Source organism: Mytilus galloprovincialis, chromosome 11 (genome assembly GCF_965363235.1).
Source record: "Mytilus galloprovincialis chromosome 11, xbMytGall1.hap1.1, whole genome shotgun sequence".
NCBI lineage: Eukaryota > Metazoa > Mollusca > Bivalvia > Mytilida > Mytilidae > Mytilus > Mytilus galloprovincialis.
Window position 1 is genome coordinate 65,986,043 of NC_134848.1, and position 26,021 is coordinate 66,012,063.

General features: G+C 32.6%; 1 protein-coding gene across 3 annotated transcripts; it reads right to left on the reverse strand.

Annotated features, from left to right (window-relative positions):
• Positions 1 to 520: 520 nt before the first annotated feature.
• Positions 521 to 15,233, reverse strand: LOC143052638 (uncharacterized). 3 transcript variants are annotated; one of them, XM_076225703.1, is made up of 11 exons: positions 15,177 to 15,233; positions 11,704 to 11,769; positions 10,618 to 10,839; positions 9,493 to 9,625; positions 8,544 to 8,816; positions 7,697 to 7,776; positions 7,198 to 7,369; positions 6,478 to 6,560; positions 5,083 to 5,287; positions 3,318 to 3,403; positions 521 to 1,819 (listed from the first exon to the last, which is right to left on the reverse strand). In XM_076225703.1, the coding sequence occupies exons 2-11, from the start codon at positions 11,765 to 11,767 to the stop codon at positions 879 to 881; spliced, it is 2,259 nt and encodes a 752-aa protein (XP_076081818.1). In that variant the 5' UTR covers positions 11,768 to 11,769; positions 15,177 to 15,233; the 3' UTR covers positions 521 to 878. The 3 variants fall into 3 exon arrangements, with proteins under 3 accessions (XP_076081818.1, XP_076081819.1, XP_076081820.1); XM_076225704.1 differs by lacking the exon at positions 15,177 to 15,233 and adding an exon at positions 12,424 to 12,502; XM_076225705.1 differs by lacking the exon at positions 15,177 to 15,233 and adding an exon at positions 12,290 to 12,317.
• Positions 15,234 to 26,021: the final 10,788 nt, after the last annotated feature.

A 26,021-nucleotide genomic window follows, 5' to 3' on the forward strand; every position in this document is an offset into this window, starting at 1 on the left:
TAAGGTGTTGATAAATGATACTTTTGAATTTATTGGGTCTTTTAAAACGATACAGATGTTCTTGAGTGCGTTTAGATAAATATCGTCCAGTTTCACCTACGTACTGAATACCACATCCCGCTTTGTTTCATGTGAGTGAATAAATAATACTGTTTGTTTTTCAAGTTATATCAGTTTCAAAATTTAAAGAAAATGTGCGACCATTAAACGTGGACCTTACCGTATTTTACGGGGAAAGACGGGGACATGTAAGTCATTTTTTGGAATGACACTTATCGATAGAAGGGTAACCACGATTTTTATTGTTAAAAATGTTTGTTTTGTAATCAAATTTTAATTATTTGACAAATACAACGAAGGAAACATCAATAGTTACAAGCCATACACATACAGTCAGTAGTTGGTATAGAGGTTGTTGTTATTTGCTGTCTGTTAAAGTGTTCTTCGTTAATTATCTTGTCGTACATAATATTTTCAATTGTTTGACATTTAACACATGTTGACACCTTTTAACGAAGACTACACGTTATCGGTTTAATCATTATTTAAAATGTTTAATACAACAAATACAACTGCTTAATATTGCAAAAATATAATATAAACAATAAACAATAAACATGTTCCAATGCATATATGATATAGTCTATAAAATATGACAATGTTTGTTATACAATGCACCAACAAAGCTGCAATATCAATTTCGAAAACTAAAGAAAATCAAAAACTTACATGTCTTCCCCTTGCTTGAAAACAGGTGTAGAGTATAAGTATACATGTATAATATTACAGTCCTGGTAAAATATTTTAAAATGATTTCACTGATAATTGTGAACGTTGCAACAAAGAAATCAATGTAACAAATTAAAACATATCAAAAATTAGAACAAGACGTCACTGTTATTAGACTGTTTAGCACCGCCTGTAACAAGAAAAGATGGTTGACGCAACAACGAAGATTGCTTAGGACGATATTCTGACTCTGAATCGTCGTCAAAGTGACTCCCTTTCTTTTTATTCTGTTTTCTCAACACATCGAAATTGTTTCCCTTTCGACTGTTCTTCTTATGTGAAGGTTCAAGGTCAGTATATGGCAGTTCGCTACTCTTGTTCTCATCAGGTATCGTTTGATTTGAACTATTTGGCTTTCCGAAATTGAGTTGATAAGATGGGGTTAAATCTGAATAAGGTAAATCGTTAGCATTGTCAAAATCTTTATAGTTCCTTATTTTTTCTCTGCTTGTTCGGTCATCATATGAATCCGTACCAAGTTTAGGTATGTTATCCTGTTGAATTTTTCGTGTTTGGATTTGACCCAAAGGACGATTTCCCTCCAATGGATGGTTTTGTCCCTCGGATTTATTTCTATTCGGATAAAGAGAGTTTTCGGATACATATCTAGATGGCATAGAAAAGGGTAGCTTAGTGGACTTGACAATATCTGGATCATTTTGTGTAACAAAATTGGCGTCAAAGAATGCTTTCCTTTCCAGGTCTGTTGTTTTAACCGCATTCTGATTGGAAATGTATGGTTGCCTCATTGGTCCATAATCATTAGACCTAGTCACACTAGGAGCATCAGTTCTTTGTAGATGTTGAACACTCGAATATCCATTTAAATCAGCAGAATTATTATCGTTCTGACTGTCATTTTGTAGTGTATAAGGTGATATATGTGTCTCCATCCATTTAGGGGCGTTCCTTTGTGACGCGATCAATACCTTTCCTACGTTTGTTTGTAACACTATATCAGTACTTATAACAATGTCTTCATCCTTGACACGGATCTGGATTGGCATTTCGAGTCCTAATTCTCTTGAAGCTGGAAAAATAAATATTGGAAGCAGATGCACAATGAATTGATTTGATATAAATTTAAATTTTAAAATACTGACTTCTAATACATAATAATTAAATCTTAGATACACATGTTTTAAAGCTTGCATTTGCTTTGAACCAGCTTTCAGAAACTGTGAGTATTCTCAAATCTGTAATTCATGCCAGTCATGTTTTTGTGAGTTGTGTTTGTGCTCTGTATTCATTTGACGAGTTGATCCCATGTCGATTGATAATGTGTTCTTAAGTCGTGATGTTACAACATTGTTTCAATTTAGTGGGTATCTGGTACTAGCAAATCTGTTTTACCAATCGTCATTCTATTTGTACTCCTCCCAAGTTTTGACCTTGTTATAGGTGGATAGTATAGTTAGTGCTTGTGTTATGTTGCTGTACCACTGTCCCTAGTTTGTCATTATTATATTTGCATTGTAGTTTTATTAGTGAAACTTCTATTCGCATTGAACTAGAACACATTTTTGTTTAGGGGCCAGCTGAAGCCCGCCTCCGGTAGGGATTTTACTCATTGCATGTGTTGAATACCCATTAGTGGCCTTTCCCATTTTCGTTTTCCAAAAATTGTACGTGCTTTAATTACAATAGCACATAAAAGTGTACACAACAGTGATAGACTTCCTCCGATTGGTCAGTGCTATCTTTTTCAATTATCGTTCGTTTAATCGTTTATCTGTAGATTGAGGAAAAGGCAGAATTTCCATTCAACGCATAATGAAAACTTAATTTTCGTTATTCTTTAATTTGTTTTGTAATTGACGATACTGACTCTGGCTTTAATTTGAAGTTACATGTAAATCCGGAATTGCTTTGGTCACACCAGATTCATCTTTATTTTGTACGTATGTTAAAGTATGTTTAAGGGGACTCGCGGGTCTAAATCATTTTTTTTAATTTAATATAGAATTTCTCTATATTTTCTATAAATGAACTTTATCTTATACTTAATAGAAAAATGAAATAAAAATGGGGTCACCGTTCATTTGCGCTCCCAATCTGCCTTCGAAAGAAGCATACATTTTTGTTGATGGATCCTTTTTTTCTGTTGAACTAATAGAAGAAATATCAGTAATATCGAAATAAAAAAAGAACTAAATTACAGAAATCGCTTAAATTTTACAATTATTTAGTTTATGTACAGCTTATTCGAAAACAACAATAAAACATATAGGTCACCGATGAGTTAAAAAGATATTTCAATTTCAATGCCAAAAAAAATACATTTTTGCACCGAAGAGAGATAATTGGAAGCTTTTTCAATGATAAATGATATTTAAAAGTCACCTGGGGCGAACACGAATTGTTTTTTTTTTTAATTATTTCTGTACCATTTGATAAAGTAACAACTATTAAAGGTAAAAAATAAAATTTGTAATGAAAAATAAATGTTTAATTTTTTTCTGAAAATCTTATACCCGCGAGTCTCCTTAAATATAATTGGGCAGTGTCTCTACAATAAATATTCGCACCTTTAATGTGTAAATCAATACAGTTTTCAGCTTTAATCATCTTCTTTTTGCTACGATCCTCTGACCATACTTTGAATGAAAGGTTACTAAAAATAAAACTAAATATTAAATTAGGGCCGCTAGAAATGATATTAATATAATTTAGGTAAAATGTGATTAATAACGATCGCATTATTATTTAAAAGATGACGGTTTGAAGGATCAATGCAAATGGGTTGCAGACGAGATATCAGTTTATAATGGTGCTCTTTGTGTTGACATGATATCCTTAATTTTCCATTAGTATACAGCAAAATGCATTGCGTGTGTAGGTTAAAAGTAGACTAGTCCGACAGATTTTCAACCTATCTGTCTGTCGGACTATCTAGAATACTTCGAAAGGAATGCGTTTTTCCTAACCTAATGATGATTTAACGTTTCAGTTAATAAGCAACCTAACCAAAGATTCTACCTTTATCAAACACACTCAACGCATTCTGGTGTTATCAAATATAATCAACACTACTTTGTACTGCAACCAGTTGTGTTTTTTCCTAAATATAGTAACACAGCTTTATTTTGTGCAATGTCAATTTCATCATGGAACTTTTTTCACAGTCAAGGGTTCATTAAGGGATGCAAATAAGTTTGAAATTTGTGTTATAATTTAAATAGCTATCAATTTATTTATTTAAGGCAGGAACCATTTGATTTTCTGGGGGGGGGGGGGGTGGGGGCTATGGATTTTTTTTCCGGACAAACTTTTTTCTTTGGCGAAAAACAATCTATTTTTTTCGCGACAAGTCTAGAACAATTTTTTTCTTTCAATTTTAGCATTACATATAGTGGCAGCTGAGGGTGAAACAAACATTTTTTTTTCTCAGGGTCAAAAACAAATTATTTTTTTCTCCAAAAAAAAATATAAACTTTTGTTTACTCGGCACAAAACTGATGAAGCACCCTTCCTCAGTTTCTCAGCCTCGAACAAAAAAGTTTATACTTTTATGACATTAACCTCATATTTTGTGTTTAGCAGGTTTTAAGTTAAACCTTTAGCACACCTAATGTCACTATGAACTTTAAAAATTCTAGTTCCAATTACATGTAAGGGGGAATGGAAATACTATGATTGATGACTGTCAAAAATCAAAGGGCAAATTAAACGAGTATTCAGGTCGTTAATGCTATGATCATAAACCACAATTTGCACTAAGCAAACACGCGAAGCTTGATTTATCACGAAATGATTTACTAGCATACGCACATATTTTTGATTATTTTCTAAAGAAAAAAGTTTATTGGGGTAATGAAAATTCGAAGAAAGAAATACAAATAACCAATATAAAAAAAAGTATTTGTAAATGCCATGATGCTATGTTCAGAGGTTTACATTAATGACTTTGAACTAGGACTGTTTGTATCGTTTACGTCATCACAATCAATGCCACATGTGGAGCAGGATATTATTATCCTTCCAGAGCACCCAGTTTTGGTGGGAATCATGTTGCTCAGTCTTTTGTTTCTGTGTTGTGTTGTTATTCTTTTTTTGTTCTCTTGGTCTTCCTTTTTAATCCGTTTGTTGTCAGTTTATTTTCTATACGAGTTAAAATGATTATTTTGGTATTTTTTTGTCTTTTTCGTTTTTGCCATGTCGTAAGTTTATTTTCTTAATGTGACTTTGGATGTCCGTCTGAATTTCTTTCGCTTTTTTTCGGTCATCGAATGCATTATGATTTTGAAAAATGCATTTTATAATAAGATTTTTGTTCAAATAGTACAATAATACCTCAATGTCCGTGTATCTGTAGATGTTGTTGATTCTTTATTTTCTATATCAGCAATTTTGTCTGTAGCTGGCGTCCAACTCTCGTCTTTACCAAGTGCCATAACTGTTTGACTCGACATAGAAATCAGAATATCATCGTCCCCAATCGTCGTACCGTCGTTTTCAAGGCATATTTCATGAACGATGTAACCAAAATACGCTGGAGCTGCAAGACAAGAAATGACACCTGTTTTTTTATGAAAGTTGTGTCAAGTAATATAATTAGAATGATCCGTGAGTACTGTGAACTAAAGCGCTTGTTTACATCATGAACATTCAACATTCCAATGCAACATCGCTTGTAACGTTCAATTTGATTGGATAACGCAATCATTTTTATGGCATCAATTGACAATGAATGCAATGAAAATGTACGCGTAATCGCAGACGACGTATGGCAGGTTTTAAATGTATGGTTTGAGGTTGTTTTCTGTCAGTTTCATTAGAATGGAGATAACAATATTGTATTTTGAAATACAATACAGTCATATCCTAATTCTATTGCATGTAATATGAAACAGGCATTTTTTTTTTAAAGCCGAGTGGTCTGAGTACAATTTAGTTACTACTGTAATCACTAGCCAGTCAACACAGAGGTTGTGAGTTCGAACCCCTCTCGTACGGGTGCACTCGATTCCAATATTAATTGACTGCAATTGTCAGTTCTCCTATCGAAGGGCGAAGGTTTTCTCCGGACACTCCGGATTTCTCCGCCAATTAAGACTGGCCGCCACCAAATAGCCTTAAAGCAGTGCTTAAAAGTGAGGTTAAAACACAAAAACTCAAAAAATCAGAATTTATTTAAAAAGGTTTCATTTTTATGTTGTTGGCATGCATCTATATTTATAATACACGTCTCATATCCTTCGACGTCGTATGAATTTCATTAAGTTATAAAGTTATGGCAATCGATTGCAACAATTATTTGTTAAAAAACAGACTATTTGATAATATAGATAAGTCCAAAATTTTTCAGCAATAAAGATATTATTACGTTAAAAAAAAAATCTTTTTAAAATCACGATTCTTCAATTGATGGAGTCAATTGTTGTAACCTAGAAATGATTGATTTTTACGACGGTGTAATGGACAACTAGAATATTGCATTCGATATGTGCTATGCAACGTTTGTGAAAAATTGTGTCTGGAAAACAAAAGTTCATAACTTGAGGAAATCATGTTTATGTTGGCAATCGAAAAGACATGTCTAATTAATTTTCATAACTAAATTTAATATACTGGTTATAAAAAATATTTGGTCCGTTCAGCTGCGGACAGTAGAATAGTATATCCTTGACAGTTTTTGTTCAATAGTTGAAGCAAAGTAACGATTTTTTTTTTTTTTTTTCAACATACCTTGGTGAACTAAGTCTTTTAGGTTTTCTGCTAGCACCAATTTCCGTAATGTTCGATTGTGGGAGCAAACATCAAATGTGTACCTGAAAATATGATCAAGAAACTTAATTCCAGAATTTAAAAACATGTTTTAAAATTGACAATTGACAAGTAGGCACGAAAAATAAATCTTATTACTTTGATTTGTTGACAGATTTTGATTGATTGGCGCCTGAACCCCTTAAATTTTTAATCGAGCTTCAAAATGAGGTCAGGTTTTGTGTGCTTTCAAATTCAACTTTGATATCAATCCTCCATTCATTTTGACATATTCCTGATAAAGATGAATATAGGGAAGTTCTTCGAACGCACATATGAGGTGTTATTTTCATTAAATTCCGTGTTTTTTATTGTTTTTCATCTTAATGAATGTGGTGTCAATGACGGATCATTGGTATTGTATTCATATTTTTTCTAGACTCAGGGCAAATGACAACTTTTTTTATTGTGAACTATATATGCCATTTTGATTTTTGTCCATTGGTGAATTCCACATACTAGTATCTTTTTTTTCATATGTTTGCCTATATGTATACAAATTATAGAGAAATTCTGATATAAGGTTACATTTGCGTAGCAAATAACAATTTAGTTTATAAACAATACATCTATTGAGTTTTACAAATAAGTAAAATATAAAAACACATTGTCTCCCCTTTAAACATCCCACCCGTTACTCACTTTTGTATTGGAAAATTAGAAACACCTGTCCGATCTACCCAATGTTCATTCCTAGCCAATACAACCAATGTCTTTCCCATACAAGACGCTAGAATTTCGTCATTGTCCACGTCAGTTCCGTCTTCCTCCAATGTAAGACGTACGGGATTATCGTACTGGTATATAGTGGCAGCTGTAAAATCATTCATTCATTATAAACTATTTACATAACATTGTTTTCTTTCTAAAAATTAAAGATTTTTCAACTCGTGATTTGATTATCATAGGTGTATTTTGCTAACCTTCAGACCTTTGTCAATGCATTTAAACTTCGTACTTTTTTTTCATTCGAGTGTCACTGGTGTGTCCTTTCTGGTGTATACAATTTTAAGCTTGGTATCTACGAGGATTTTTTTAAATGTTTGCTGAAAAGGGACAGGATGTAAAGTACAGGTAAATAAAGAGATCACCTATCTCGGGTTTCGTAATTTTGCCATTATTGTGTTAGCTCTTACTTTACCTTTCTTCTGAAGAACTGCAAGATTTTCAGCTTTGATAAACTTTCGCCTTGTGCGTCTGCATGTCCAGACTTTAAAAATTCTACAAAGTACAAATAAAAAGCATGTCCAAAATTCTAATAAGTACAGATTAAAAGAATTGTCAAATTAAGTACTAAAAAAAAGCTCATTAAGCAATATCAATTTACGAAATTTAAATGAAATACTAAAATAGAGGATTCTAGTTAATACTATTAGTTACATAGTGCTCTAGTCACCTAATACGATATATATGGGGTCAGTAAATTCCATATGGGGTGAGGGTGAAAGTAAAATCCTCATATCGAATTTACTGACCCCATATCTACCGTATTAGGTCACTAGCATACTATGTAACTAATTTATCTTACCGACTATCTTAACATGTGATATTTAGACTAGTGGCCTATAAAATTGATCAAGTCTTCAATACGGTTAGTATTACGAACCAACTTCTATAGGTCTATTCAAAAACAATTGCCAACAATAACAACTTGTTAGCTTTAAGTGTGCTGTATGGAATTGAATTAAATCGCTCATTATCGATTTAATCGTCTGATGAAACCTTAAAGATTTTTTTCTCACCCCCGTGTTGTTTGTATAAAGGGACACAACTCCACACTTAACCTAATATGGAACCTTACTAACCTAATATGGAATATACACGATCTCCACGAGATTGCTCTTAACCAATCATATTCTTATAAATGTATAAGAGGTAAGATGAAATCATTTACTTACCCAAACTACTTTTATTTAATCATATCAAACAAAATAGAGGTGCCATTACTTTTCAATGAATTTCAAAAACTAAAAGAATATTGATCTTACGGTGTATTGGACGTTCCTATAATAGATCCATTGCTGCCTACTAAGCTTATTCCGTCATGGTGTCTGTATATATCTATACTTCCGGCAGAAGCATAGCGAGAGTCAATGACGTGATTACCATAACCATGCTTCCCATAATTCATTTCATTATAATACATTGATCCGTCTGACCGTCTGTTACCTATATGGTTATTGGTTAAGTCAGAATTTCTTATGTCTTTGAATGGTACGCTATCATCTTCTCTCATATGTGTATTCTTGAGTCTGTCTTCCCTTCAGAAAAGATAGGTATGAGAAAATATCACAATGTTTTTTATGACAAATCTTTTGGCTGACAATATGGTTTGTTATCCCTCAATGAATATCTACATAATGTACAATCTTACAACGAGAAAAGACCAAATACGCTGTTTATATAGTTGAAATGATGCAATCTAAAGATAGCGAGATGCGATAGGGTTGAAATGAGACAACAATCCACGAAAATTATGATTAGGATTACTCTGACTACAACAATTACAGAAGACTTTTGAAGTAACAGATACAGTAGGATAAATAAAGTTATAATGATTACAGAGCAACAAAAGTAAACAACAGACAGCAACCCAATGACATCAGAAAACAAGCGACATCTGGTATAAGCAGACGATTGCGATGTTTAAGCATATTGTTAGCTTTTTTAGCGGTATCTAAACCAGTCCTTATTCATGAACAATGAAACAAAATCGCAATCAACACATAACATTTGTGTTTCTTCAAATCTTTAGAATACGGTTTAAAAATCCGTTCTATGCTTAATACATTGAATAACATGCTTACGACAACATTTTTTTCAATTAAAATAAAAGTACAAAGTTGAAGTTGAAGTAGCATTTCGTCCTATTTAAATGTTATCGTGAAGAACAGATAATTAATTCAACAGAATGTTAAGAATAAACAGATGAATTACCCGGATATTTTCTTTTTCCTTTTACATAAACAAACAACTACGGTAGTAACTATGGCAATGAAAACCACACCTCCTCCAGCGGATCCACCAATGATTAACCATGGTAACGGTTCTTTGTTGCTACTGCTTTCGCCTTCAAAATAAGAATAGTAAACTGATAAGTTTCATTCTAAAATAAGTTCAAGAATCACTTCTAATCTAAAATTAATTAAAATTTGGCTGGATTAAAAATTCAATTGAGTTAAAATAAAAATAAGATGCTCATATAGCAAGTGATTTCTTTATCTGTTATCATGTGAAATTCTTTAATAAACATATAGCAGAATGTGATGCAAGATTTCTATAGACGACGGGTACCACATGTGGAGCAGGATATACTTCCCCTTCCGTATCACCCGGATTGGTGTGGTTCGTGTTGTTAAGTCTTTAGTTTTCCACGTTGTATTTTGTGTACTGTTGTTTGTCTTTTTTATTATTGTTCCCATGGCTTTGTCCGCTTATTTCCGATTTTATAAGTTTTAATGCCCCTTTCATATATTTCGCATTTCTTTTATACGTAAATCAGTTGTTAATGTAAAACTACTTATTTTTTTTTATCTCGCATGTTCTAGCATTAATAATTTCCTTTATTTTTTACTTTAAGATATCAACATAAATCTTCTAGAACATGCATCTTGGTCAATATCAGTTAAATGTTTAATATTTCATTTAACTGGTTTGTGGCCTTGTTGTTCTCGTTTGTGGTATTTCTGTTTTCCGTGGAGTCGTTCGTCACATCGAGTTTATAAACATGTAATGTCTTATGTACTATTTTAATCTTCCTTTTACTTTCTCAAAGTATCAAGTTTCATAACAAATTGGTTATCAATAGTATATAAGGTCGATGTAACAGAACATATTAATGGTAACAACGTTTGTTTTGAAAACATAACTTTGTGTGTTTAAATGGTGTAATTTCTTTCAGTTACATTTCTTATGTATACGTCGATTTGTTGGTATCTTTATATTTTGGAAAATCGGGGTGGATAAAAGTGGTTGCTTATCTTTGACAATTTGTGATATCAAGTCACCTATAATGCATACATACTTAAACAAAAATGAAAATAATTATTAAGTAATACGTACGAGGAACACATGTTGGTATCTTATCCCAAGTTTCGTTTGCTAAACATCTAGATATACTGGAACCATTGATCTTTTTTGACGGACTCACACACTCTAATTTTACGACAGTGTTTACCGGAAATGATCCTGGACTGCTGGTTATATTTCCCTTAAGTTTATCTGTATTTGCCTTAGTTATAATTTTCGCACCATTAATCCAAAACTTACTACAAGTTGATTGCACTGTAAAATTGAATAATAATGATTTCAACATCAGTTATACAAGAGGATCATTATTTCTTTATCTTACTTTTCAAAGTCATTTTTCTCTATACGATATATTCGCTGGTCATTGTTACCCTTCTAAAATGTTTTCTGTATTCTCCGTATGTGTTGCCTTATGTTCTATATTATTTATATTTTAGCACCCAATAGTTTCTATTCGTTATTGTTTTGCCAATTTTCCTCTATTCTGTAAATTTTGTGCACTTTATTCTGTATGTTTTGTCTAAAATAAACTCTATACCATATCCAATCTAGAACCCGATACAGTACTTGCTTTAGATATCAGACATTAGAGAATTCATTAGATTTTTTTTCAAAGCTTTTAAATAAAATTGAGAATAGAAATGAGGATTATGTCAAAGGTAAAACAACCCGACCAAAGTGCAGAAAAATACCACATCCGGGGTGGGCTTCAGCTGGCGCCCTCATACCATAATAATGTGTGTTTCGTTTCTATGAAATAATGGGGCATTTGAATGTGTTATTACTATGGAGGAACAATTCAAAGAGGGTCGTGTATGATAGTGGTATATTGTGTACTCGATTTCAAGCTTAGCAATTATATCTCTTTGAAGGTCTCACCGTCTGTAGCTGGTCTGCTGCATGATATTGTAGCCCACTTTTCTAATAGCACTCTTAATATATCGCCTTTATCTCACAAAAGTACAGATGCTATTCGTTTACATGTATTTTTAATGTGATCCCGTCCTTTTGTTTGCAATATTTGCCACTGGACATTGAGAACAATAACTATCAATCAATTAATGTCAATCAGATTTACTGTTTAAACAAAAAGTAGTTTCAAAATTGTTATCTACCTACCTTTTATTGGAAAAGTCAAAATGACAAATGAAACTGCTACTACATGAAGAAGACTTGACACCATTGCTGTAATTCAAACGCGAAAGATTTTGTTCTAACTATAAAATAATAAAGCTCAATTTTTGTTATGAATCGAAACACCACTTTCTTTCCTTTCCAATAGTGTGCTTCTTAAAAAAAATGGAATGAACGTATCTACATGTATATATATATTTTTTTAAGATGTGATTATTTCAAACATTTATCTCTACATATATTGTAAGCTATGCGATTTCAGTTGTAACCAATCCAAGCTCTATCCTTTTTTTTTCAATGTTCGACTTGTTCAATTATGACAAATGATATAAAATGTTATTTACATCGAATTTTATCATTCAATCGTTAGAGCATCTTGTTGAAAAAAACAGGGGCGGATCCTACTATTTTTTTAAAAGGGGTACCCAACCCAGGACAAAAGGGGGAGTGGTCCAACCATATGTCCCCTTTTAAATACATTGATCATAAAAACGAGGGTCCCAATCCCAGAAATCCCCCTGGATCCGTCACTGCTGAATTGGATACAGAAATATCCGATACACTTATTTACCTGTTGTATTGAAAGACTAAAAGATGTATTCCAACACGTAAGAAGTCAAATCAAGCTAAAACAAACAAAATGTAATGCCAGCTTGTATCACAAAGCAATGTCAATAATTTAAATCACAATATAAAGTAACTTACGAAATCCTTGTCCAGTCGAAATATTTATTATATAATAGGAAACTTATCTCACACAAGAGCAAGAATTGCGACTATTACGTGCATATCATTTATTCAGAATTCCTTTTTATAAAATTGTTTGTGTAAATAAAGATAAATTATCAATCTTTGTGTAAAGGTCTTACAGATTATCGGTTTACATTGAATTAGACAGACTTACACCCATAAACAAACATTCATTTATTGGTTATCTCAGTTCGAATTTTATCATTGTCAGTCATATGTAGTTTTGATATTGCAAGATATTATTTAAATACAGATTTCGAAGGTGAAAATAGTTACACTTGTACATCTCCAAGATATTTCTTCTGGGTCTCAGGTCAGTTTATTTCAAATCATAAAAGTAAAGAAAATCAAATCATCTTATTTTCGTTAAAATAGTTGCACCGATTTCCCTAGAGATTGAAAATTTTCAGACTTGTTAGTTATAGGCATAGGTCAAAAGTTACTATTTTCTAATTGGATTACAGATGAGTGTTCTCAAACAATGTTTAATTCTGTGAATACCTGTCCAAAGATGCATGTGATTTAGTGCTTGTCGTTAGTTGCAGTTTATCATATGGTTTTCGTTTCTTGTGTTGTACAAAGGCCGTTATATTTCGGTATTGAATTGAAACTACGTGTGTCATGTTGCTGCCTTCAGATACCACGTTATGTTATATGTCTTTATTATAATTCTCAACTATTTGTCATAGACCATTCGTGTGAAAAATGACCACATGTAGTCACAACATCAATATAAAATCAATGTCAGTGATCATTTTTTAACTCATTTTTTTTTTCAGACGATTGTTTTCGTCTTTGTCGTGCCTATACTTTATCGACACCTATGAGTTGACAATTTAGATGTTTTTCTTTTCTTTGTTATTTCGACAATCTATTAACTACCATCTTCTCTAAAAAAAATCTTAAGTAAGTTGTAAAACAGTCATGTTTTGTTAGGGAGTCATATTTTGTTTATTATATCCAAATTTCTTGAAAAAAAGAAGGTATTAAGGGAATGCACTTTGCAAAAATTGAATTCTCATGAAATATAAAAACAAAAATATTAAAACAAAATTGATGTTATGCGGTTATATATAAATGTCTTATGAAAATAAGAAGATGTAGGTTGATTGTCGATGAGAAAAATATCAAAAAGAAACCAAATGACACAGTAGTTAACAACTGTAGGTCACCGTACGGCCTTTGACAATGAGTAAAACGCTGACCTCATAGTCAGCTACTTGTATATATGGCGACGAAAGAACAAATGTAAAGCAATTTAAAGGCGAAAATGATGAAAGGTCTGTACCGTTCATGAATAATAGAAAAGACTCAAAATCAATAAACCGAAGATCAAGCAATCCTATCAGTAATAAAAAAAAAACATGTACTAATAAAGATATTCTTCTTGAATGTTGTATTGAGGCAGATACTGTACTTGAATATTGCATTGCAGCAAAGTGTAGTTAAATTATATTTAGACAGATATTATACATGCAATTACTACATCATAACAAAAATAGCGATATTTAATGTACGAGAAACATGGAAGGGGGTAGTAACATATTAAGTGATTAATTGCTTATAGTCCAGTGGCAAATATGTCATACACGTTCATTTGTAAACAAGATAACAATAAACATACCAGTAATGGGGACCGTCTGGGATAAGATTCGGATAGTTAGGATTACCACTGGAAAAATGAGTGTATCTTGGATAGGGAAAGTTCTAAGAGTTGTTGCAAGAGTTCTTAATGTGTAGATAGCATAAGAACTCGCTCTTAACGAGGCATTAGATTAAACGAAATTCCCCTTTCTGACTGGTTTTATACATAACCTCACAGATGGATTGATACCATTAAAGTAAGGATTCTACTGCTTGTGAATGAAGACCAAGATTAATCATATTCCTATTATCCAGTCAACTTATGGGTGGTTGAATAATGACTTTCACTGAAACTAACTACAATCTCCTTCCCTTTTCATGAACGTGGCCTACCGAATTAGACTATTTACCGGGTTTGTATAACGTGAGCAACACGACGGGTGCCACATGTGGAGCAGGATCTGCTTACCCTTCCGGAGCCCCTGATATCACCCCCTGTGTTTGATTGCCAGTCTTTTTTTATATATTGTATCTTGTGTACTATTATTTGTCTGATGGTCTATTTCATTTTTAGCCATGACGTTGTCAGTTTATTTTCGATTTATGAGTTTGACTGTTCCTCTGGTATCTTTCGTCCCTCTTGTATGCAAGTAATTGTTGTTGTTCTCTTTTCGTAGTGAATAGGCCTTTACGCATAACTATTTAAAGTACATAATCATGGATTTTAAATACAAGCGTCCACAAGCTTAGTTTATATTGAAACAAATACAATTTCGTTTTGTTTTTAACTGTTACGTCGAACGTTAATGGCATTTTTTAAACAGTAAAACATTCAACTAGTTGCAAGCAGTATATGTTTTTTCAAAACATTTGATGAAATTTATGTTATTCTTTGTTTTAAGAATGGGGAAGGGGCTCATTGCTCGTTTTCAAATTTCCCCAACCATCATCCCAGATGACCTCTTTTGTTACAAAACCTTCCTATTGTATTTATTGTCAACTTGTTGTTGTCCTGAACATGCTTGAAATATTTGCCACTGGACGTTCAGGAACCAACAATCAATCATATTTTAAAATGTATATATTAAAAAACTATTTAAGTTTGGACAAAAACAACACCTTACCTTACATGATCTGTGTATTATGTCATTGATTTAGACAAAATTGATGGCCTCGTTATCATATAGATAATAAAGTTATGATAAATAGGGTTTCTATTTTGAGGGATTGAATGAGGGTAGATTTGAAGCGTAATAAATTGAGGACCAATCTAGGATATTGACAAAATAACTTTTAAAAAGGTGACTTATTACATATGGTTGGAAAATGCTAATAAAATGAGAGCAAAAACGTATTGACACACGTGTAAACATTTATAGTGATTTAGTACACGTCCTCCGTGAACCCACGATTTATTTCGTTTACAATTTTATCTATAATGATTATAATGTTTTATTTCTAATATTTGTACTTGCACCAGGCCTATATATACAACTAGTTCCGTGTTTGTTTAGTTAATTTAGCATTTAGTTAGAAACGCAATCGATCCAGATAAATTCCATTTTTGCTTTCTGTCTTCCTTGCCAAGACTTAGCCTTGAAATATAATATTCAGTCAGCTAGTTTGCTTTGATATGAAATTGAAATAGGTCATTGAAATTCAGAAGGATATTTGGTACGGTTTTTCACATTTTTAATTCTGTTTTAAATTTATTTTATTTTTATTTTATTTTTGGTTTATTTGGTTTAATTAAAAAAAAAATGAGGGGAAAGGAAGGGGGGTGACTGGATATCTGTTTCAAATACTATTTGTGACAATCTACCAGAAGATCGAGTTCGATATGCTAAATGATTCAGTTCTTTCCTTTAAAATTTTTAAAAATTTAGCCAAGGTAACATGTTTAACTTAGTAATCCATCACGTTGTCTCTCCCTTGCCTCTTGACAGGTGCCCCTTGTAAGCTAATTTACAAAGGCTTGACGTAAATTCCAATATTTTCATTATGTTAAAATAAACTACTATCTAATAGATGGGTGTGATCGTTTATCAGTATAATTTTTAATAAGACACCAAAACTGAGATAAAGAATGTTTACACAACTCTTATATATAGCGGGACTTTTAACAGTATTTCGCAAGTAGTACTTAATCTTTGACCTTTGTTTAATGATGATTAATTCTTTTTATTAATTTTGTACAACATGTGGATGAAAAAAAATGTCTATATACATAGTTGACATGATACTGTTTTGTGTATACCCTGTTAGTTTTAGTTTTTTGCAATCAATTACTTTTTAATTTTGTTGTGTTTGATGGCGGAGTGGAGTAATATCATTAGTTTTAATTATCACAGAAAGAAGTCATGATTTGCAATTAAACGATTTTTAGTTAATTTTTTTTCATTTTCCAAAAGTAACAAACCTTTTTCATTGTTTATAATATTAGTCAATAAATGGCCAATTTCGATACGTGTAACTAAAACATGTAGGCATCCCTACGCTTACGCATAACAAGAATACAGTCTTAATTCACAAAATGTGCCTGTTAAGTTGTAAAGAAATGACAGGTTAGTATAAAAAAAATGTCACATAAACATATTGTTAACCATTTTATACTTTCCTGCTATAATTTTTATTATACTTAATGTGTATTTATAATGTAATATAATTTTGTATTGTAAATCGAAAGAGTTTCAGTTTCCTTTTGTTTTTCTCTTTCACTATTGCTAATTATCATCGTAAAAGCGCGTGAACGTATTTATTCTTGTGAGGAATTATTTTGCGGGGGATTTATTTAAAGAAAGCTGGATAAAAAGAAACGCACATTATATTGAAATAGCTTAATAGAGAACGCGAATCGATATGTAAAGATGGTTAATTCTTTTTATTAATTTTGTACAACATGTTGATGAAAAAAATGTCTATATACATAGTTGACATGATACTATTTTGTGTATACCCTGTTACTTTTAGTTTTTTGCAATCAATTACTGTTTTAATTTTGTTGTGTTTGATGGCGGAGTGGAGTAATATCATTAGTTTTAATTATCACAGAAAGAAGTCATGATTTGCAATTAAAAAAATAGGAAAGCCTCGAATGAAGAAAAAATCAAAGACCTTTTTTGTGTTTATAGGAAAGACCTGTTGGGATTTTTTAATTGTTAAAAGTAAAGGTTTTCCAATAAAAAATCTTTATTATGTGGACTGGCCTGTTGAACATTTCTGTTCCTATCCAAATTATCGTCATTTTGTCAGTGGAAGTCCAAATTTCCCCCGATTTTCAATCCACATGGCCTTTATTACAGGATCAACTTATTGTGTTCGTCCTGAACATGCATGAAACATTTGCCAATGAATCGTTTGCAACCAATAATTGATAATAATGACAAAGCACATCAAAAACGAATGGACAAGAACTGCCATATTCCTGACTTGTCACAGGCACTTTCAAATGTAGAAAATGGTGTAATAAACCTGGTTTTATAGCGCTAAACCTCTCACTTTGTTGACAGTCTCATCAAATTCCGTTATATTGACAATGATGCGTGAACTAAACAGACATAATAAAACACAGATAGGAACAACACACTTCCATGTTGCTCATGTGAGTACACATCCGGTGATACGATATAGACCGGTACATTTTACACACCAAAAAAATAATACAATATACAATAATCGGTTTATCGAAAGGTTTGGTAAATATAATTATTGTGTTTCCTTGACGTCCATGGACAAACATGTCAAGCATATTCAGGAGATTTTCACCGTTAACAATAAGATAATTGGGTTCTGCAAAGTGGACCGACCTTCATGACAGATGGAAATTTAAAGTTTTACTAGAAAAACAGGGTTTGCTAGATAAGGAAAATTATGCTGCTTTAAAACAGGCTATTGTCGGACAATAAATTGTTGTTGCATTTGGGCTGAATATGTAAACATCCTGCTCATGCAACACAATGGAATAGCATCTAAATAATAAGTTAAACATACCAATCGGAAAGAGACGAGGTTTTTCTTCTTTTTTTTTTTTTCTTTTCAAAATTTATACAGAATTTATACTACACATAATCGATAGTTAAAAAAAGATTTTTAGTTAATTTTTTTTCATTTTCCATAATAGTACTGCAACCAGAGTTCATTTTTTAAAACTTTAATGGTCCGGAAGAACACACACCTAAATTATATATCGATGGAAAGAGGAAAACGTGTATAATAAGAAAAGTTGGGTCGTAAAAATCCAGAGTGGTCACAATTTTGTGAAATTGAGATCAAAGGTCAGACCTAAAAATATCAATATTTCAACCACAAGGACAAAAAGGAGAAATATTCTGATATTTATTCAATAGAATGCTACAAAAACGATTCAATCATAAGCATATGGTATAAACGATGTTAAAACGACAAATTTGACTACTTATATGAAAAGCTGCCATTAAAAAATGGCATTGATTTGGAACCTTCTGATTTTTTTCCATTTAAGACATAGCAAAAGAAGAAGTGGCCTTGACCTTTTCACATCCATAAACTTTCATATTGTGTATAGTATTTCACTATAGTATATTACAGAATTATTTTCTAAAGTATAAAACACCAGTTTATCAAATTATTTCAATATTTTTTCTATCTTTGAAAAAAAAAAAAAATTCCAGCGCTGAAACAGTGTTTTTAATTTTGCATCTTAAAGGTTGTGTATTTTGTGAAAATTAGTATCTAGTTATAGATAAACACATATTGTGTATTTGCAAAGTATAGACAGGGCAGTTATAACACAAAATATACTATAGTCACACGAGGCGAATGCGAGGTTTAAAAAAAATGAGTGTAAAACAAAGTCAGTTTGGTGCATGACTTTTTTTAGTGGGATAATCCTGGTAAAAAAGTTAACTCATTAATTTTTAAGGGAAGGATGAAAAATTATACAATGCAATGCCAATTTTCTAATGTTGTAATTCAAAATCAGTCATGGTCCTTATATAACTTTTAAAAGTGACACACAATAGCTCAAGTATTCATAAAATAGGGACATGAATCAATCTCTTAGTCATCATATGCGGATTCAGTACGCGTATTAGCATTACAAGACACTTCCCTTTTTTTTAAGAACAAGTTTGGCGTAGGACAGAGTTTGTTCAAAGCAAACACAGTTTTTGGGTACAAATGCTATCTGGAGCGTAAATACCGTCATCATTCGGTCAAACTCGTCAGATATAGTCTTACCTTTGCATAGGAAACCCAAAAGAAATGTGAGTACAAAGTTTCGATCAATGTTAGTGACCCATATTCCCATATGCATATGCATGATGGTTCTGCACTGCCAATCCAAAATGTAATGGGGCGAATGTTGCTACAGAAACGATTGATTTTGTAATAGCCATCAATTTACGAATTTTTGTTATCTTTAGGGACAATATATGGTTCAAAAGCGCCTTTGTGTTATTTTCATCAATTAACTAACAAATGAACTTTTGAGCCTAGGCTCCGTGTTGAAGACCGGACCGTGACCTATAATGGTTTACTTTTATGAATTGTGACTTGGATGGTGTGTTGTATCATTGGCACTCATACCACATCTTCCGATATCTATTAACAAGCTATGCATTTCCATAGAAATACCAAAACGAGGACATAGCTCATAAGAGCACTGGCGGCAGGGTGAAGTAATTGTTCTTCTTTTAATGTATCCTTAATATTTTCAGACACACCTTGGTGTAATTCTGAAAGTCTTAACATAGACTTCAATTTTCCTGCAGCAGATATGGCATCCCCTAAATTGAGTTCAGAGCTAAACTCTTTATTTCATATCCCTTGGCCCCACAATGTCTGAATTGTGAGGTGTCACAATATCTAGTTACATGTAGTTCTGGAGTTTGGCAGTTTGGTAAACATCAGAGACAATCTTGGGTAAAAATGATCGGTATATATAGAGGATGTGCTACATGAGAAAGGCTTTTTTTTTTATGGAAGAACAAATCACATCACTAACAATCGTTATTAATAAACTGACAGCAAGTTCAAATTCTAATTTTTCAGTAACTTAATTGCACAGGTGTTGACTTCAATAAGTACTTGATTATGCATGGATAAATGATTACTCACATTAATAAGCACAACTTAAAAGACTGTCAACACGTTTAGAGGACTCAGTTTTGCGTAGTTTTCTTGTTTTTTAAAGGTTTGTCTTTTACACAAAAACCCTGTTTTCATATCCAAACTACAAGGAAGAAACTGAGCGCGAGATCGTATAAAAGTGTCAGGTTGTGAGGATACATGTCGATCAGTTTGATCACATGTATGGATTTCTGTTGTTTCTAATTTAAAGTTCCCCAAGGGTGACTGGGGAAACGAAATGTGGTCACTTGGTCTTCTCCCTACCGGCAGTAAAACGAAGTGGGGCGTCCGTTTGGCTGTGCGGGATGTATCAAGTTCGCAGGCACGTCCGGTCAGAATGGGGACGTTAAGTCCGATGCCTCGTGTAAAGGGAGTGTCACGTTCTTTGCATGTTAAAACCCTTGCATCAACTCTTTGAGGAGTCCGAAGGTGGCCTGTTGCAATGGAAAATTTCTGTCCCAATCCAATATACCATCATTTTCCAGTGGCAGTCTAAATTTTCCCGATCATCATCCCGAATGGCCTCTATTATGACAAAACCTACCTATTGTTTTTATTGTTAACTTGTTCTCGTCCTGAACATGCATGAAATATTGTCACTGGACGTTAAGCAACCAACAATCAATCAATCAATCTAATTTAAAGACGCACCAATTTTGCCTTCTGGTGCAAGTCTCATAACATCACTGATGATTCGCCCACGGAAAGCAGAATATTAAGAGAAGTTGGTTTTAGCATCACCTTGTCACACACCAAATCTCTGCGAATCTTCAATAGTACTTTTCCCCCGACCACTTGCATGCATATTAATTGCTCTGAGGTTAAACATTGACATACAATGTCACACAATGTCAACTATAGTCATTATCCGGAAAAACCTTTTATCCGAAGGATTTGGTTAACTTTTATATAAAGTCAAAATTTTATTAACAAAAATATAACTTATTTACAGAAAATACACGAAAGAACTACTATATATATTCAAATCACTAAAAAATAAATTAACTTCTCCTACAAAATCTACATAATCACATCGAAACTATCAAATTGATGGCGAAGGAAAAAATAAATGGTGGAGCTGATTGACGGATAGGAAATTTCCGTAATAAAAAAAGGTACAAATGATGTTTTTATTTTTGAGTTTTTGACAAAATTGTTAGGAATTTGCCCAACAAAATTTGCATACAGTATCGCAATAATATGTTTTGTCCTCTCAAATGTCAAATACTATTTTTGGATCATATGTTTTCTCGTTTTCAAAGAAAAACGCGTTAAGTTTCTACCTAAAAAACAGCTAACTTTAAGTTTGAAAGTTTTACTTGGAGATGGTATTATATTTATGTCTTCATCATTCCGATGATCCTTGATGATATGTGCATAGAAAATATTTACGAAAATAGCGGGAAATTTAACCAAAAAATATATTTTTGGATTTTAAGGTAACTACCCAAAACCGTAAATTGTCGGGTACCCCCATTAAAGGGATAAAATACAAAAATGTGATCATAGAAACTTTTTACGACCCGACGGAAATTAAAATATAGATATTATTCTATCATTTAAAACAATTTGCAGCCGTGTGTTATTCCGGACCATTAAACTCGTTAACTAAACGTCTTTTTCGATGTCAGTTGCAGTACTAATATGTAATAGCAGTTGAGGCGATAAGTCTTTTATATTAATACATCTACATAGGTACACCAAGATCATTTGTACAATCGACTTTAAAGTTTAGTCAAGGTCATACGTTGATGTTACAAGACCAACAGGAAGGTCAAGATGAATACTAATTACATGAGATATTCGGTGCATGTAAAATGAGACTGAACTACAACAGTACTATAAAAAATCCGGAAGACATCGAATATATTTATCTGACAAACATGTTTCGTAAAATTGCACAAAGGTAGTTTGGTTGGGGTGATATGGAAAAAAATAAAGAAAAATATGATGCGAAGGATTCCAAAGGGACATTCAAACTCACAAATCGAAAATGAACTGACAATGCCATGCCTGACGAAGAAAACGTTCTGCTTACCCTTGCGATCCTCCCAGTTTTTGTTTGGGTTCGTGTTGCCCAGTCTTTGGGTTTTTAATGTTGTTTTATGTACTGTTGTTTGTCTGTTTGTCGTTTTCTGTTTTAGCCATGGCGTTGTCAGTTTATTTTTGACGACTTACATTTTCTGTAAAACATTAAAATAACAAAAATACCGACCTCCAAGGAAAATTTGAAACGGAAAGTTCCTTATCAAATGACAAAATCAAAAGCTTAAGCACACCGAACGAAAGTAAACAACTATAATATTCCATACTTGATTCAGACATTTTCGTACATAGACAATGGTAGATTTAACCTGGTTGTATGCTAACTAAACCTCTCACTAGTCTTACTGCATTCCATTAGATTGACAACAACATTAAGTCTGAGCCACGGTTGACAATGTTTTCTCGGGTTAACCATCTGTTTTATCACCCTCTCAGCTATGTGTTATTTATATATCTACATGTATATATATATGTTATTTATATATATAATGTTAACTCCTTTGAGGAAAATGAACAAAAATGTGGTGAGCAAAGTGCTGTTTGAATTGTGTTCTGTATTATAAAAGAAGCATCTGTAAATATGTTTGTCGATTCAGGAAGCAAGTGAAAAAACATTCGGTTTTACTATTTTCTGATAACAAAAACAACCTAGTCACCTTCGTCAAGGCTCTTTTAATTTTAATTTTAATTTTAAATTTGTATAATATTGTTAGTTAATAAGGACATATGATACGACTGCCCTTTAAACAACTATTCAACAGAATCAAAATTTGTAGCAACTTTAACTTAATCAATAAGCAAACCCATACATACAGTCAGTTTAAAAATATCCCGACATAATAAAAGATGAAAAAATTCAAATGAAAAGATAAACTTTAAAATTTTTAAGTTTTTCCAGTTTAATTAATCAACACATGGTTGTTCGGTGAACCGGATATACGATAGTGATTTTATACAGTGATGCTTATCAGGTGTGAAAATCAATTGTATTGGTTATTTAAATATCATTATTAATGATATTTAAATAACCAATACAATTGATTTTCACACCTGATAAGCATCAGTGTATAAACTCATTTGATATTTTCCCTGGTCAAGTGAGGCTGTTAAAATACAGGGGGCCCTAAGTATGCGACCTGAGCTACTTAGGTATTTATATATCAGGAAATGATTGAATAAAATATTTGTTATCGTCAAAAAAAATAAAATGAAAAGACATACAGCCTGAGTTATAACAAAACAATAAACGAAAAACAAATATAATAGATAGCAACGAAAACCACTGAATATCAGGCTCCTGATTCGGGACAGACCATTTAAACGGAGATGCGTCAAACATATTTGTAAGCGTTAGACGCTTTCGTTCTTTTTCTCCCCTAGCCTAGGACAGTGGTGCAACAACACAACATGGGAACAAACGGTAACCGATAGTTAGATTGCTTGACTTATTAGATTAAAATCAAAGCACAAAAAACATCATGCATTAATTACACAAAGTACACAAAGTACCAACAGTAATTTCAGGTACGGGAAGCTAGTTCAAAGCCAATAACAGTCAATGAATACGCCATGTTCTCCCAGAATAAAGCATCGATCTGTGCACATCCAACAGATTTAGTATAAAAAGTGTGAGGAAAGTATGACATTTGAGTTCATATCAACACCTCTTTCATTTTTTCCCAAAATAATACATTTCCTGTAGCATCGTGTGGATACTCAATGTATGACTGCTGTTGCACAAGTTCCAACATCATCAATGGGAGCTCTTTTGGTTGAATTCTGTCGTAAAACACCAGAAGAAGGACGTTTTGTCCATCTCTCGAATATGTTCCTTCCATTCGTGCCATGTTGAATTCAAACATGCAAAAGTAAGATTCAAGAAAGGCTCTCGTTATCACGCACACTATTCTCTTACTGTCATGTATAGCATTTGTCATGTTAACAGTAATATCCTGTCCAGGGAGGAAGTCTCGTTGATGTAGGCAAAGTCTCATGTTAAATGTTTCTTCGAGATTTGGGATGCATTCATTAATTATAAAATCCCGTTCGTTATCCGAATAAGACACGAAAGCGTTGTATGTGTATATTTCATCCACGTCGACTGGTTTATATCGGTAATATTTACTTCTTGTCATGTAATACATATAACGCAGGGTCCAGCGATATCGATAGATCAGACCACAACATAAAACAAAAATGGTGGCAATTATACCGGCGGATACCAATGCAATAATTAATGTGTATTTGGAGCATTCTTTGTCAATGTGTTGAACGGTCTGTTTAAAATCACTAAATAATATATAGTCCTTCGTGTCTAATTTGCAGGTATAATTTTCAAAACGTTCAAATCTATCCGTATATTCTAACATCCAGCGCAGAAAATAAACGGTATGACAACCACAATTTAAAGCATTCTTAGTCAAATCTATTTTAAGTTCTGTATTCTTAAATAGATTTGTTATCGTATGAATAGTGGTATCATTAAAATGAGAAAGGGAGTTGTAGGATATGTTAAGTAGTCTTAAATTGATTAAATGTGACATATCAAATGTTATATCAACTAAATTGTTATGACTAAGATCTATCCGTTCCAATTGTGGATGACCATGAAATATTGAGAACATTAAATGATAAATACTATTCCACGATAAATCTATAATTTTCAAATCAGTCTGCGTGGAAGTCATATATATATTGTCCGCTAGGAATGCTCCTAAGGAGTTATATCGAACATTCAAACTCGTCAGGTAAGGCATCTGTAACGACAATTTCATGAGAGTGTCATTTGATAGATCCAAATGTTGCAATGAAGGCGGAAGCTTATAAGAAGTCGATTCTCCACCGCCGACCCGTTGGTTGTCAGTTATTTCTATAAGTTGGATACTAGTGTTGTATAGGCCAACAAATACATCCCCGGGAAATTTCGTAACCACACAGAGTAGATGCCTGATTTTGAGTGATATTATAGATGTTGATTTCATATCTTTTAAAACATTGCCAATTCCTCCAAACTTGCTCCGCAGATGAAAATTTAAGCTAAGAAATTCTAGTCTCCTCAACTTACAAAAGGCACAGAGTCTAAATTTAGATATAGAACAGCTAGACAAATCAAGATATTCTAATTGTTGTAAATATGCAAAGGAAAATTTATCCAACATTAAAATTGAACAATAACCTGAAACTATTTTTTTTAGTTTGTGGAGTGAAGATATTTGTTTTTCAAATAGATAGCCTGATTGGTTACTAATGTCAATCTGTAGACTTTCTAAATTCAAAAGTGGTGTCATAAAATACCTATTGCAATGTTGCCGGGTAAAGTGTTAAATTTTAAATTTAATTGTACAAGTGATTTCAACGGACTGAACAGTTCTTTAGGTAAATCGTTGTATGACAAAGAATTGTTTGCAAGGAACAGTATTCGTAGATTTTCGAGTCCATTAAACGCAAGCGGTTCTGTTTTCATCTGTCCTACTTTATTTGAAGTTAGATCTAACATTGTAAGGTGTTTTAGGCCGTCAAACGTATTTTTCTCGATAGATGTTATGTAATTAGAACTAAGATTCAAAGTTCTGGTATTTCTTGGGAAATGTGGAATACGGGATATCTCTCGAAAGGAGCAGTCTATATGTAGAAATCTCCCAGCAGTTTTACACCTACATAATGAGTTATATCGGCACAGAAAAAAATGTGTTGTGTTGCTAGTAAGTATGATACTGTTGATTGCATACATGAACAACAGAAAAACAGGCCTCATTATTGCTGTCTACAAATAAAAAGAATATTTCAACTAATGCGTGATTAGTTGCGCATTACAT